Source organism: Garra rufa, chromosome 11, assembly GCF_049309525.1.
Source record: "Garra rufa chromosome 11, GarRuf1.0, whole genome shotgun sequence".
Classification (NCBI taxonomy): Eukaryota; Metazoa; Chordata; class Actinopteri; order Cypriniformes; family Cyprinidae; genus Garra; species Garra rufa.
In genome coordinates, this window is record NC_133371.1 from 31,059,722 (window position 1) to 31,075,999 (window position 16,278).

General features: G+C 34.9%; 2 protein-coding genes across 2 annotated transcripts in view; both read right to left on the bottom strand.

Moving 5' to 3' along the window:
• Nucleotides 1-7,403, bottom strand: part of LOC141345312 (nuclear pore complex protein Nup93-like) — a 39,996-nt gene extending 32,593 nt beyond the window's left edge. The window contains exons 1-3 of the mRNA XM_073850179.1: nucleotides 7,307-7,403; nucleotides 6,577-6,773; nucleotides 6,375-6,492 (exon numbers count right to left, since the gene is read on the bottom strand). Coding sequence (XP_073706280.1) covers nucleotides 6,375-6,492; nucleotides 6,577-6,755 — 297 coding nt within the window. The 5' untranslated portion in view covers nucleotides 6,756-6,773; nucleotides 7,307-7,403. The remainder of the gene's footprint in view (nucleotides 1-6,374; nucleotides 6,493-6,576; nucleotides 6,774-7,306) is intronic.
• Nucleotides 7,404-13,588: 6,185 nt separating this feature from the next.
• Nucleotides 13,589-14,346, bottom strand: LOC141346112 (metallothionein-1). The gene is made up of 3 exons (XM_073851028.1): nucleotides 14,250-14,346; nucleotides 14,082-14,147; nucleotides 13,589-13,996 (listed from the first exon to the last, which is right to left on the bottom strand). The coding sequence occupies exons 1-3, from the start codon at nucleotides 14,272-14,274 to the stop codon at nucleotides 13,905-13,907; spliced, it is 183 nt and encodes a 60-aa protein (XP_073707129.1). The 5' UTR covers nucleotides 14,275-14,346; the 3' UTR covers nucleotides 13,589-13,904.
• Nucleotides 14,347-16,278: the final 1,932 nt, after the last annotated feature.

The following is a 16,278-nucleotide window of genomic DNA, read 5'->3' on the forward strand; positions in this document are numbered from 1 at the left end:
AGCAGCGGTTTCAATTCAATAGGAGATTGAGACGGCGGAGATACATAACGAGAATGAAGATGATAAATGGAAGAGCAGTTGCACAAGTTCAACAAAGGGGAGATATTAAATCTCACAGCCCTTAGAGTCAATCAGAGTTGTTCTGAAAATGCTAAAGAGATTTTCAGCCACATACACATACACATTCGGGCAGGGAGGGAGGTGAGGAAAGTGCCAGGCAGTAAGTGCACTTCCAGTAAGAGCCGAGCCGCACTCTGGCAGGCCCACCACAAAAATATGTCTGACAAAAACGGCGATGGAGAGGAGGGGGAGGGATAGAGACAGTAAGAAAGAGAAGGAGAGAAGAGATAAGCAGACGAAAAGATGGGTGGGGGTAGACGGCTTCGAACCTTCAAGAAGCCAAAACCAAGTGGATCATTACACGAGTTGATGAGTCAACAGCCTGTTCCCTATCTGCGTCGATAACGTTCAGACAAATGAAAATACTCTGTCTTTTATGTTTAAAAGTAACTGGGGACATCATCCAGTTGTTACCAACAAGACACATTCTGTCAAACATTGCTTGTACAGTTTGATGGGTGTGGCTGTGTGTTAAACTTCATAACGTCATTAGTCGGACGGTTATATTTGTAGAAATAGCCAACAATACATTGTATGGGGCAAAATTATTGATTTTTCTTTTATGCCAAAAATCATTAGGATATTAAGTAAAGATCATGTTCGATGAAGATACTTTGTAAATTTCCTACTGTAAATATATCAAAACTTAATTTTGACTGGTAATATGCATTGCTAAGAACTTCATTTGGACAACTTTAAAGAGATATTTAGATATTTTTTCACCCTCAGATTCCAGATTTTCAAATACTTGTATCTCGGTCAAATATATCCTAACAAAACCATATCTCAATGGAAAGCTTATTTATTTGGCTTTCAGATTTTTCTTTTCTTTTTGATCTCAATTTAAAAAAAAAATTGACCCTTGTGACTGGTTTTGTGGTCCAGGGATACATATATCTTTTGATTCTGAAAACTGGAAAAATGCTGGAAAAAGACCACAACTGATGTATAACAAAGCTTAAAAATGTCAAAGATGGTGGTCGGTGCTTCAACGCAGTTCCCAATTTAAGTCCGACTCATGGTCCTTTTCAATCCTGTTCCTCTCTTTCACTTTCTGTCTGCTCTGTACTGCATTATCCATATAAAGCCAAAATGACAAAAAAATAGGATCTTTGGCTGCATTCACACTGTGAGCCTTAGTGCTCAATTCTGATTTCTGCTGTTTTTTTTTTTTTGTATAGCTGTTTGCATTTTAGTTTTAAATGTGTCCAATATCAGATTTCCAGTGTGAACAGATCATGCTTCTGAATTGATCCACATGTGCAAAAGAGCTATACGAAAAGGGTTGCCAGGTTTAAAACCAAAATCTGTCCAAATGCTTCTCAAAACTAGTCCAAAACTACCCAGGGAGTAAATATCGCGTTAGTGGCGTCGCTTCAACCCACAAAGTTTAAAAACAACCTGCGGCAACAGCGAAAAAGTAGTCGAAATACACAGGAAAACTGCGGACTTGGCAACATTTGCACAGCATGCTGTCATACAGAAGTAAAAAAAGAAGGACATAAACAAAGTCAGCGATTATGCTGCAGACGCTAGCGAAATTATGCAAAGGTTATATGAAAAATAAAGACAAGGCTGTGACAAGAGAGCAGAGTGTTGAAACTTGATACAAGCTTTCATTTTGCTTGTATATAGAGTTGTCACTGTACTACTTATGAGATCTGACGCTTTCAAAGTTATCACACTTTTACTGACTACCTTTCGCAACAGTCTTGGTACCTTCGGGTATGTAAAATCTTTGAAGTGACTCCCATGAGTGCAGAATCGTGACCGATGTTGATCTAGAGTGACGTAAAGGTCGCATGAATTCCGATATGACTGTTCACACTGTGGTTGCATTGCAGAACATCTGACCTGTATCGGATTTAGCACCACATATGGAAGTGGCACAAATCGGAATTAAAAAATTTGATTCCACGTGGTTCGTGCTGTACACATTGTCATGAGAAAAACAGATTTGATTTAGGCCACATTTGGCTGCAGTGTGAATGTAGCCTTTTTGTTTTCCTCATACAGGCTATAGAAATGGTCAGCCCTGAAAACACAGATTTGGATAATCACCAGTTTAGATCAATGTTTCCCAACCTTATGTACCCCACAGCCCTTCAGTAAGACACTAAGTGGCCCTTCAGTAAGACTCATAGTGCTTCTTCATCGACACAAAACCACAAAAGTGCTCCTTTTTAAAACTCATATTATACTGGACATCATTTAGCATTATCATTAATATTGTTAAAATGGGATTTATTACAATGACTCACTTTAAAACAATCGATACTGTGGCTAAAAAACAGACTCATCAAGTAGCTTCCCTTCAAACTAAAGCACTCCGAGAAGGAATAGCATATTTTATAACTAAGATAAGTACAGAGCAATGCTGCAAAAATCATGCCATATGATAGTATTTATTTATTTTATTTCTTTTTTTGGTCATTCTTCATTTATCAAATTAACAAAGCAAATCTGATATCTTCCCCAATACTGTTTAATGTGGTACCAAATGTCTACCACACATAAATGGATAAAAATCGAAAAAATATTTGCAGCATTTTTTTGTCGATCAAGATAGTCCCGCAGAAATCTTTAAAGACCGTGTTAGTCATGATCTTACGACACCTGATGATGGATGAGACTACAGACCACACTAAATGGCATGACAAGAGTAGTTTATGTCTAATCCACTTCAACATTCAAGTGATGTATTACTTCCTGTGATTTTGTGTAAACACATTTAGGTCCCTACTACAGCATTACAATGTATACACATGGGATATATAAACATATTTGCCACTTGAGCAGTAAAATCTCTCTAGATAGGCTAATTTAAGCATAGTACAGTCGGCTCACAATGGCGTGAGGTGCAAACGGATAAAAAGCCACAAGAGGACTCCAGATTTAATTTCATGTGGTTTGCCAGCTCATTGTTGACTTCACTGCCGATTCCTGGCTCTAGTGAGCTCACTATAATTTATTAAACCTGAGGTATCATAATGCAGTCAGCATAAACACCACCTTTCTGAACTCACGTGTTTTATTTGTCTCATGGTGCTTTGTGAGTCATAAAAGCAATGCATGAATTTATATATCTGAATCTAAAAATCCTCTGGTATCAGCAGCATCCACAGGGGGGCGTTGTAACCACTGTTATTATTCCTGAATGCAATAACATCATTCAGTTCCCATGTCACTTTACATTTTCATATTAAGTTCTTTTAATTTACAATCGGAGCTGTCAGCAAAAAACACTAAATCCTTAAGCTGTGTAATTTCAAGTTTAAGAATGACATAATGCTTTCCCTGACTCACGTTTTGCCACGTCACGTCTCTTGGCCATCAGGCCTCTGTTACTCTCACAGAAGCACTTAGAACTGAATTCAATAGCTACCTATTCCCAAAGCAAAGTCACACCTTAGCAGACTTATATATTATAATCCAATTCACAGGATGCACTACATAATTTTTAAAAGCTGTGCACTTTACCTGACTAAATCAAAATAAACAGGAAATACATATCCACGGTATACACCAGCAAAGCTGCACTAAAAAGCAAAGACATATGCATAGCAAAAAAACCTGTTGCTATTAAGATAAACGCATGCACATGGATTAAAAACCATTAGACCCAGCCTATCTCTTAAGCTCTGAAGGCAAAGGCATAGTGCTAATTATAAATGGGCTGAGTGAGGAGATTGTTTAGATGTTTATTTGGCTTTTACTGAGACTGTAATGCAGGATGTCTCGTCAAATTATTGAGTATTAAGATGCTGCAGAGTACACACTAAGAGGGAAAAGCTATAACAAATGCTAAATGTTTGGGGTCAGTATTTATTTACTTATTTTATTTAATGAAATGAATACTTTAATTGTGCAAGGATGTACTCGTTAAAAGTGATAGTAACACATTTATAATGTCATAAAATTCTATTTTAAATAAATTCTGTACTTTTGAACTTTATATTAATCAAAAGATACTGAAAAGTATCACCGTTTCAACAATCATAATAATGTTAATAAACATTTTGAGCACCAAATCAGCATATTAGAATTATTTCTAAGGAATCATGTGACACTGAATGTTGACTAAAAATTCACATCTGCCACCACAGGAATAAATTGCATTTTGAAGTATATTAAAAAAGAAAACAATTACTTTCCGACTTTTTTTTCTAAACTTTTTTTTATATTGCAAATCAAGTCTAAATAATAAAGATTATTTAAATGTATTAGGATTTACTTTGTAAAAAGTAGTAATTGTAGAAAATGATTTCTAATTGAAGTGACTTAAAATAAAGGGCACATATTATATTAATTTCAGATTGAAGTTTAAAAATGCATTCAAAAAGCAAATCAAAAACAACTACAGAAATATGACTAAGCTTAACTTGTAGACAATACAAGATATAAGTCAACTTGTTTAAATAAATGTTAAAATGTTTGATGCATTAGACAATCCCATTTGTATTAAAATGGCAGCATGAAACTCAATTTTACAGTATACATGTTAAAAACAAAAGAGGACAATGATAGACAACAACTCTCAAAATATAAAAATAAAATAACTTGCTTTTCTAAGAAACTCCATCACAATGCAATATTCAAGTACATGTGCTTTTGCTAGGCTTTTCCATTAAATGGCTTGTTTCTACTCATTTCAGATGCATACATTTATGAAGAAATACTTTACCAGAAGAAGAAATAGTCTGAATTTAAAGGTTTGGGGTCAGTAAGATTTTTGTTTTTTAAGAAATAAATATTTTTATTCAGCAAGGATTAAATTTATCAAAAATTGATTTTCACATTTCTACAAAATATTTATATTTCAAATATGTAAGAAAAGTTTCTAATCCTGAAAAAAGCCGAAAATAATCATTATTACTTGAGCACTAAAGTAGCAAAAATCATGTGACACTAAAGACTGCAGTACATGGATGCTAAAAAATCAGATGTCAACACAGAAATAAAATACATTTTAATAAAATGTATAAAATATAAAACAGAAAACTATTATTTTATATTATATTTCACAATATTGGTCTATAATGTAATATAGTGTTTAATAATATAATGTTTTACTGTATTTTTGATCCGATAAATAAAGCCTTGATGGGCATAAGATAATTATTTAATTAAGATAATTAAGTAAAAAAAAAAAAACTAAAAAAAAAAAAAACTTAAGCATCCTACAAACCCCAAACTTTTGAACTTACAGTACACATACACTACCAGTCAAACGTTTTTGAACAATAAGATTTTTAATGTTTTTTAAAGAACCAAGCCTGGATTAATTTGATCCAAAACACAGCAAAAGCAGTGATATTGTAAAATATTTTACCACTTAAAATAACTGCTTTGTATTTGAATACATTTTAAAATGTCATTTATTCCTGTGATCAAAGCTAAACTTTCAGCATCATTACTCCAGTCTTTAGTGTCACACAATTCTTCAAAAAATCATTCTGCTTAAAAAACATTTATTATTATTATCAATACTAAAACAGTTGAAAACAGTTTTCCAGGAGCCTTTCATGAATAGAAAGACCCAAAGATCAGCATTTATCTAAAATAAAATGCTTATATTATACACTATATCATTTAAAAACCTGGAGTCAGTGTCATTTATTTTCTTTTTATCAAAAGTGATGATAAAGACACTTATGTTACAAAAGTTTTCTATTTCAGATAAATGCTGTTCTTCTGAACTTTCTATTCATCAAAGAAACCTGAAAAAATTCTACTCAGCTGTTTTCATAATAATAATAACTGTTTTTTGAGCAGCAAATCAGAATATTAAAATGATTTTTGAAGGATTATGTGACTGGAGTAATAATGATGCTAAAAATTCAGCTTTGAAATCACAGGAATAAATTAAATTTTAAAATATATTCAAATAGAAAACAGTCACTTTAAATACTAAAAACATTACAAAATTGTACTGTTTTTGCTGTACCTTGAATCAAAAAAAATGCAGGCTCGGCGAGCAGAAGAGACTTCTATAAAACATTAACAATCTTACCGTTCAAAAACTTTTGACTGGTAGTGTAAGTTTTTTTTACAATGGTAGTGTACATCCAGATAATCAGAGCACTTTAAAATCAACAGATACTACAGTTCAAACAGCTACTGCAGTGGCTAAATATATGACATTAAACAGCTGCATCTCAATGGATGCAGTGTGGAAATATAAAACATGAAAAGTATCAAAAGCAATTAGGACGAGGAACACATAGACCCACCCAAATAAAACATGCACTAACCTGAATATCAGTGTCCTTGACTGGCTCAAGAGGCTCAAAGGTAGTGGCAGCGCTGAGACTCTCAAGACGCTGAGAGATATGGAAGATGTCAAGACCCCGAGAGCCCAAGAGAATGGAGCTGAAGTTTAAAAAAAAAAAAAAAAGCTCACCCAAATGATTTCAAATACTAATATAAAATACAGACACCAAACTGAAAACTTACGCTTTTACGTCAGCTGTGTCTTGAGAGGTCCTGGTGAGAGTGCGGGAACGCAGTCGCTCTCCAGCCTGTTGGATCTCCTGTAGGTTTCGCTCTACATGGGGCAGCTCGGACACAGCCTCAGTCTCTGCTGCGAGCTGTTCTGCCTGCTGCAGGAGTTCCCCGAAGCCCTCAGTATCCATGTGCAGAACCTGTTCCACCTGAGAGCAACACAAGAGTATGTCTATATTTATGGCAACATAATAATTGTAACTCATAGCAAATTATCACTTAACTTAGCTCTTGTTATTAAAATAAAACTGAAAGTAACTCTAAAGGTTATTAAATTGATAAGCCTACAGTTTAAAGGACATTCCATGTTAATTTATTTTCATTGTACAGTAGTAACTGTACGATTTTCACTGAAATTACATATTTATGTTAACTTTAGGATGTCAGAGACATTATTATCTACAGTTAATAAAGTAAAACAAGCAGTATCAGTACGTACTCATTTATTAAGCATTTTATTTTTATTAAATAGAACATATAAACACACATTATTACCACTGAGTTGAATGAATGTTAGCTTGTGAAACAACAGTAGTGAGTAGAAACGACTGTCACTTGCTAGAAAGCTAACTTGACATGAGGTGCTGTCAGCAAACGCGTCCCAAACAGACACCTGTCAAATGAGGCTTCAATTAACTAGCTATTAACTAGGTAACTAATTAACGCATATGTAACAACCCACCTCTCTGAACGTGAATCCTTATAGCGGCTATAATAGGATAATTTCCACGTTAGCCGCTATGCTAAACACAACACCCTCGTGAACTCCCGGGTTCCATTGAGAGCGCGCTGATTGGTTCAAACTGTTTCTTCCCAGAAACACGCGCGACTCGATAGAACTTTATTCAAAAGTTTCTGTTTACAATAGTTTTTTTCCGTGTGATCAGGTCAGAGTCAGACACAAAAATGTATAGATCGATCAAGGATTTTAAACATTAGCGAGAGCTTTAAAAGTGAGAATAGGAAACAGTTATTAAGAAAAGTTTTTGTGGGTGCCTGCACATATTGGTATCCAAGGAAATGAAACTGCAGATAAAGAAGCAAAAGAAGCGGTTAAAACAATGACATTAACTTAATTGTTAATTTAAGTAAGTATGAAATTAAGAGTATTATCAAGAAATGACTGAAGGAAAGGTGGCAAAAATAGTAGGATAAGAAGAAAAAAGGTGAAGGGAAAAACATGAGAGATGAAATAGTAATATCAAGGATGAGATATAGCACACTTTATAAAATGGGTAAACATGATACAGGAAGGTGTGACTTTTGTGGGTAAGAGGAAACAGTGGAACATGTTATAATGCACTGTCAGAAATATGAGACTGAAAGAAGGTTGCTAATTCATAATTTAGGAAAAATAAAAATGCAATTTATACCGAAGTATATTTTGCAAAATATCTCGAGAAATGAGTGTTAGGTTTTTATTTTTCAGTTCCATAAAAAATCTAATTTGTGGGAAAGAATATAAAAAAGAGAGAGGAGTAAGTCATCTTAATCCACACTCCATACAAGTTGGTGGAAATACACCATTTTGTTGTTTGTCAATGTTCGCCAATAAAATATCAGAAAGAAGAAGAGTCAGACACAATTTATGTACGATTACTTGGAAAACCATTTGACATTTATTTTAAAGTGTAATATAAAATTATAATTCTTATAAATAATAATATGAAATTGTAATAATATCAAATACATGTTTCATGATATATCATGCAGCCTGTTAACATTGGTGTCTCATTCGGACATCAAAAAGTCAACTTTTGAAGTAGCCTAGATCAAAAAAGTTAATCAAAGTTGTCATCAAAGACAAGAATGGGTATTGTTTGTTTAAGGATAGCTTTGATGAAAGGTTGTGATCCACCCCAAATGTTGAGTTCCCACGGTCATGGAAAAAGTATGGGAAATTAAAAAAAGAACAAGTATTAAGCAAGTAAAGTTCATTGGTCACACCCAGGCATAGAAGGAGATTATTCTCTTTTGATACAGCAATCAATAAAGTCCTTTCTGTCATTTTGTGTAATTATAGTATAATCAGATCCGTTAAAATTTGCTTTTATAATGCTGTTTCCCAGATATCCACAACCCATCAATTGAAAACCGTTTTATTTTTTCCCATCACTGTGGTGGTATTTTTCATATAAAAACTCAAAACAAGGTTGTTGTTTTTTTAGCCATTATGCTACATACAGCTTCCAGATGCACCAAAAGTCACCACACTTACATCCAGCACTTTGTTACCACTTGTACAAGGTTGTCCCATCCTGTTCCCAGAGGGCCACTATCCTCCAACCCCAATTAAACACACCTCAACCAGCTAATCAAGGTCTTACTAAGAATAGCTACTAAAAAAAACTCCCTGCACTTGTGTATTAAATGTGCTTTATAAATGAAACTTGCATTATTAAATTAATACTTTGCAACTGGGAAGAGCCAATCCTTTGCCTATGATAAAAAGCTAAAAAAAAAAAAACATGTTGGAGTTCACACAGCCCATCACTGTGATGGTGTTTTTCATTTTAAAACTTAGATTGTTAGAAGTCAGTTAGAAACTCAAAACAATATGGCTAATTTTTTTGCCATTATGCTACATACAGCTGGACCCAGCATCCAGATTCAATAATAGAGGATTTGCACTTACGTCACAGTTTGGTCAGTTACCAGGATGCGTGGCCATATTGGAGATACTTGGATGTAAACAACAGCATGGACTGCACGGTTAATGTACTGAATATGTTGTCTTTGTAATTTATGCTGTCTAAACCACAGGAAAAACGTGTGGAAGCTTTAAAATCATATAGAGAAGGCCTTAGTAAAAAGGAAAGTGTGCAATATTTTGACAAACTAAAGTTAATAGGTGGCAAAGATACATACGAGTAGTATTAATTAAGATATTAGCCTAATATTTCACCTACCTGACCGGAAATGATAAGAACAAACATGAATGTTGTCAAGATTTTTACCCTGGAAGTCCTGGTTCAGTTTGGCTAACCACGAACATATTTTGTTACTCAGTCAGTTGTTTGCACTCTTCTCTATGATTTGTTATAACTTTTGGCAGGCTATAGTACTCCAAATGTTTTTCCTGGTCTGAACGATTAGTATAGCCCAAAACATGACAATTATTGACCATTTTTAGCAGCAATAATCAGCAAAATATGTGAGTTTTGTATAATAGCCGATTGAGATTAAAAACACGACTCTTTAGTTTCACATTTGTTGAATGAGTACTGTGGCGTATCCTACTTATTAGACTGTTATCTTATGTAGGCTCTTATGTACATCTTCCCTGTTCTCAGCAGAGATTTTACAAATCTTCTCATGTGAAACACTTATGTTCAATCCTGTTCCCAAAGGGTCACTGTCCTGCAGAGATTAGCTCCAACCCCAATTAAACACACCTTAACCAGCTAAACAAGGTCTTACTAGGAATAACTTGCAGGCAGGTTGTTTGATGCAAGTTGGAGCAAAACTTTCTGCACTTGTGTATTAAATGTGCTTTATAAATGAAACTTGCATTACTAAACAAATACTTTGCAACCTCTGCAAAGAGCCAACCCTCTGCCTATGGTAATATGCTAAGAAAATATGTTGGAGTTCACAAAACAATTTATTTTCCCCTTCACTGTGGTGCTATTTATCATATTAAAACACACTGTTAAGAAACTCAAAACAAGGTGCACTGTAAAAAGTTTTTACCAGATTCAACTTAAAAACCTAAGTTCAGCAGCAAGTAATTTTAACTTATTACAATAAAAATGAGTTGATTTAACTTGTGAGTTGAAATGACTTAAGTTAATTTAACTTTAAATTTTAAGCAGCTGCTAAACTTAAGTTTTTTAATTGAAACTGGTGAAAACTTTTTACAGTGTGGTTTTGTTTTAGCCATTATGCTACATACAGCTAGAAACTATGTTCCAGATTCACCAATAGAGGGTTTGCACTTGCGTCAGATACCCGGATGTGTGGCCATATTGGACATATTTGGTTGTAAACAACAGCATGGCTTGCACAGTTAATGTACTACTGAATATGTTGTTTTGCTAATTTATGCTGTCTAAACCACGGAAAAAAAATGTGTGGAAGCTGCTAAATCATATAGAGAAGGATTAAGTAAGCAATATTTTGACAAACTAAAGTTAATAGGTGGTAAAGATACATACAAGCAGTATTATTTAAGATATTATCCTAATCATTCACCCACTAGACTGGAAATGATAAGAACAAACACGAATATTGTCAAGGTTCTTGCCCTTGGGAATCCTGGTTTAATTTGGCCAACCACAAACACCTTTTGTTCCTCAGAGTTTTTTGTACTCTTCTTTTTGATTTGTTAAGACTTTTGTCAGTCTATAGTACTCCAAATGTTTTTCCCGGTCCTACCGATTAGTACAGCCCAAAACATGACAACAATTGACTATTTTCAGCAGCAGCAATCAGCAAAATATGTGAGCTTTGTTCAGTTAAGTGGAATTGTTTACATTTAGTGGCGCCAATATGGCCGATTTCTGATGCGTCGTGAAAAAACTCTATTGTCACCACACTTAAATCCAGTATTTACTGAATGAGTACTGTAGTGTATCTTATTCCACTGTAATCTTATGTAGGCTTTTATATACATCTTCACAGTTCACAGCAGTGATTTTTTTAAAATCTTTTCATGTGAAGCACTTTGCGACCACTTGTGCAGGGCTGTCCAATCCTGTTTCTGGAGGGCCACTATCCTCCAACCCCAATTAAACACACCTTAACCAGCTAATCAAGTCTAATTATGAATACTATAAACTTGCAGGCAGGATTTTTGAGGCAAGTTAGAGCAAAACCTGCATTACTAAATAGCACTTTGCAACCACTGGGAAAAGCCAACCCTCTGCATGTAGTAATAAGCTGAGGGGGGGAAAAAACAGTGTATTTTCACATCACTCATCACTTTGGTGGTATTTTTCATATTAAAAATCAGATTGTTAGAAAGAATCAGTTAGAAACCCACAGGGTGGGTTTGTTTTAGCCATGTTCTACATACAGCTTGAAACTATATGTTCCAGATTCACCAATAGAGGGTTTGCACTTACGTCACAATTTGGTCAGTTATACTGTTAAAAATAAAGGTGCTTTTAAAGGTTCTTCACAGCAATGCCATAGAAGAACCATTTTTGGTTCCACAAAGAACTCTTTAAAGAACCATCTCTTTCTTACCTTTTTATAATCTGTAGAACCTTCTTTCGCCACAAAGAACCTTTTGTGAAACAGAATGGTTCTTCAGATGTTAAAGGTTCTTTATGGAACCATTTAGAAAAACAACCTTCTTCTATAGCATTAAAGCACCTATATTTTTAAGAGTGTAGCCGGATACACGGCCATATTGGAGATGATCAGATGTAAACATTATGCTATTTTAAGCTGTCTAAACCATAGAAAATGTGTGTGGAAGCTGCTAAATCATATAGAGAAGTACTTAGTAAGTAGGAAAGGGTGCAATAGTTAATAGGTGGTAAAGATACATACGAGCAGTATTATTTAAGATATTTTCCTAATCATACACCTACTAGACTGGAAATGATAAAAACAAACATGAATGTTGTCAAGATTCTTGCCCTGGAAATCCTCGTTCAGTCTGGCCAACTGCGAACGCCTTTTGTTCCTCAGAAATCTTCTCCTTGATTTGTTCTAACTTTTGGCAATCTATAGTACTCCAAATGTTTTTCCTAGTTCGACCAATTAGTACAGCCTGAAACATGACAATAATTTACCATTTTCAGCAGCAATAATAAGCAAAACATGCGAGTTTCGTTCGGTTTAGTGGCATTGTTTACATTCCGTGACTCCGATGTGGCCAACTGATGGAGACTAAACACACGCCAGTTAAAAACTCACAAGGTGGGTTTGTTTTTAGCCATTATGCTACATCCAGCTGGAGCCATGTTCCAGATGCACCAATAGTCACCACACTTAAAACCAGACTAAAAACACATTACTGCACTGTCATCTATGTAGGCTATTATTTACATTTTCCCAGTTCACAACAGTGATTTTACAAATATTTTCATGTAAACAACTTAACTACTTGTCCAGGGGTGTCCAATCCTGTTCTTGGAGGGCCGCTGTCCAGTTAAACACACCCAAAACCAGCCAATTAAGGTCTTAGTAGTAATACTAGAAACATCAGGCAAGTTTTGAGTTAAGTTAAAGCAAAACTCCCAGCACTTGTGTATTAAATGTACTTTATAAATGAAACTTGCATTACTAAATAGTACTTTGCAACCACTGGCAAGAGCCAACCCTCTGCCTATGGTAGTAAGCTAAGAAAATATGACCCTGGACCGCAAAACAACTCAAAAGTACCAAAGGTATATTTGCAACAATACATTGTAAGGGTTGATTTTTCCTTTTTTGCCAAAAAAAAAAAAAAAAATCATTAGGATATTAAGTAAAGATCATGTTCCTTGAAGATATTTTGTAAGTTTACTGTCATAACCATATGATTAGTAATACACATTGCTAAGGATTTTGTATTGGATAAATTTAAAAGGCAATTTTCTCAATATTTTGCACTCTCAAATTCAAGAGTTTCAATTGGTTTGACCTTGGCTAAATATTGTCATATTCTAACAAACTATACGCTCTTAAAAATAAAGGTGCTTTAAAAAGTTTTTCACAGTAATGTCGAAGAACCATTTTTGGATCCTCCAAGAACCATTCAGTCAAATGTTCTTTAAAGAACCATCTCTTTTTTACCATCTGAAGAACCTTCTTTCACCACAAAAAGTTCTTCAGATGTTAAAGGTTCTTTATGGAACTATTTAAACAAAAAAGTTCTATGGCATTGTGAAGCACCTTTATTTTGAAGAGTGTACATCAATGGAAAGCTAATATATTCAGGTTTCAGACGGTTATAAATGTCAGTTGCCAACGTCCAGGGTCAGATATATAGTCCCCAACGTAAGAAAGGTGAAATAAAGACACACACCAATAACTGCTTGACATTTATATATTGAAAATTAAGCACAAAGCAAAAATAATCACAGTTGTCTTTTTATAACGAACAGACATTTTGTGATAGTCTTTTTTGTATCAGTACAAATCAGTGCATTGATTTCCCGGTTAAGTATTTGTTAAACAGTTTCGCAAAATTAAACAGTCAAGATTCGGAGAGAACAACCAGAGGTCATTTATTATCATCATAATCATCTTGTAAAAAGACAAGATCCATGCCATGCAAAAACGAAGACGCGCAGCACAGAAGAACAATTTCACACTGTTGTAGAAAAACCATCACGTTGACCTCCTCATTGACAGCAGCTGGAGCCGCAGGAGTTGCCCTTACACACGCAGCCAGAGGCGCACTTGCTGCAACCAGAGGGGCAGCAGGGACAGCAGCCTGTGGCGAGAAAGGAAAAGAAATTAGCAACCAGATTTAAAGAAAGGATAAATAACTTAATATTTGGCTGTATTGCTTTACGTACTCTTCTTGCAGCTTGTACACTGGCAATTAGTGCACTTGCAGGTGGCACCACAGTTGCAAGTTCCAGCTACACACACAAAAAAGCAACAATTAAAATTCCATGTTGTTGACACGTCCTTAACACAAAAAGTAACTTCATCACTGTAAAGTAAATATCTTAAACACTTACACTTGGAGCAATCGCAAGGATCCATTTTTCCTCAGGAGTATCCTTAAAGAGTCCGAAAGTTCCTTTGAAATCTCGCTTAACTCAGCTTGTGAATGAGTTGATGTGGAAGGTACCAGAGAACTGACGAGCGCTGTATTTATACAGCTCTGGTTGCACGCAGCCCGAGTGCAAAAGCCCGCCCGTTTCCAGCCTGCACACGGTGATTCATTATTGAAACTGGGTGCAAACTATCAAACAATCAAGAATCGCCATTCCCACCCTGTCACATCAATGTGTTATTTATACACATTATATAACTAGCGTTTCCAATCCACTGGCTGAATATTGATTGTGTGTTTGTGTACTTATATAATTCGATGTTTTTGTATGTTATTTTCGTTTTGGGAAAATGAAAGCTGTCCTTGTTTTGAATAGCAGCTACTAAACTACTTTGAATCAAGGAGGCATACTTGATCATACTTGTTCAGTTTTTGAGCGTCTTTAATGGTTTTAAGATTGTGAGAAGGCAACGTCGTACTACCTAATTAAATATTAAAACGTGAGACGCGCATTTGAGCATAAATAAGTGATCACTTAAGCAGACACGGGCTCATCTTTGGAACTTTTCGAAGATGTTCGCAAAAAGGCATTTGTTCAAATTAAGAAAGCTTTATTCTCTCCAATGTTTGTTTGTCAACAACTTTGTCTCTTTTTGCACACGGCTCTGAAGTGAAACTAACGATGACTTGCGTGTGAGAGACAACACGTGCTCCCCCTGTCTGCACTCGGCGAGGATGCTGGCGAGTGGACAGTAAACAGAAGAACTGATTTGCACTCACTCGCTGCAGACCGGGGGTATTTTTCCATTACCATTCCACTTCATTATAACTGAAAAGTAACGAGTGCAGAGTGTCTTTGAATTTTGGGGGGTGAAGATAAATCATTCAAGCGTTAAAATGCCAAACAAACGCGCATTTAGAACACAATGTTTACTCAACAAGTGGATGTCTTATGCTACTGTGAAATACCTTATTATTATTAATCTGTCATTTTAATGATTTGTTATATCCAGTGTTGAGCAAGTTATTAAAAATGTAGCTAGCTACACAACCACTGTACTGAAAAAGGAAAGTAAATATAAGGAATGTAAATTTAAAAAGCAATGTTTCAATATATAATTTCAATTCATTTTTGTTAAACAACCACTTCAAAAATGATTCATTCACGAACCAGACATTGGCAAAACAGACCTCCGCCCAAAATACTCTGAAAACACTGCCAGGAAAATGTAAGGTTAGGGTGTTGTAGAATTTATAAAAAAAAAGAGCGCTTTCATTTTTTACACTCTAATTTTGCTTTTGATGTGTTTTTATAGAAAATGTGCTTTTAACATACTAATACTGTATTAAAACGTTTATTTAGTTAGCACTAGTAGTACACTTAAACACATACAGTTGAAGTCAAAAGTTTTCATACACCCCGCAGAAACCGCAAAAAAATGATAATACATGTTGTTTTTTATTTAGTACTGACCTGATGTTTACATATAGTTCACAAGAGAAAATATTATTTGAATTTAATTGAATTTATAAAAATGTCCCTGTTCTATAGTTAACATACACTTGATTGTTAATTGTTAGCTGAATGATCCACAGCTGTGTTTTTTTGTTTAGTGATAGTTGTTCATGTGTCCCTTGTTTGTCCTGAACAGTTAAACTGTCCGCCGTTCTTTAGAAAAGTCCTTTAGGTCCCACAAATTCTTTGGTTTTTCAGCATTTTTTTGTATTTGAACCCTTTCCAGTAATGACTGTATGATTTTGAGATCCATTCACACTGAGGACAACTGAGGGACTCATATGCAACGTACAGAAGGTTCAAATGCTCACTAATGCTACAGAAAGAAATGATATGCATTAAGAGCCAAGGGTGTAAACTTTTGAACAGAATAAAGACATGTACATTTTGATTATTTTTCCTAAATATCATATTTTTTTCATTTAGTAGTTCTCTACAGAAGCTACAGAAGATACTTACATGTTTCCCAGAAAAC

Excerpts from the sequence above, each read along its gene's own strand:
- LOC141346112 (XM_073851028.1), bottom strand. The coding sequence starts at position 14,274 with ATGGATCCTTGCGATTGCTCCAAGT. Across the intron at positions 14,148-14,249 it reads TCCTTGCGATTGCTCCAAGT|CTGGAACTTGCAACTGTGGT; the intron begins GTAAGTGTTTAA and ends TTGTGTGTGTAG. Across the intron at positions 13,997-14,081 it reads GTGTACAAGCTGCAAGAAGA|GCTGCTGTCCCTGCTGCCCC; the intron begins GTACGTAAAGCA and ends TTCTCGCCACAG.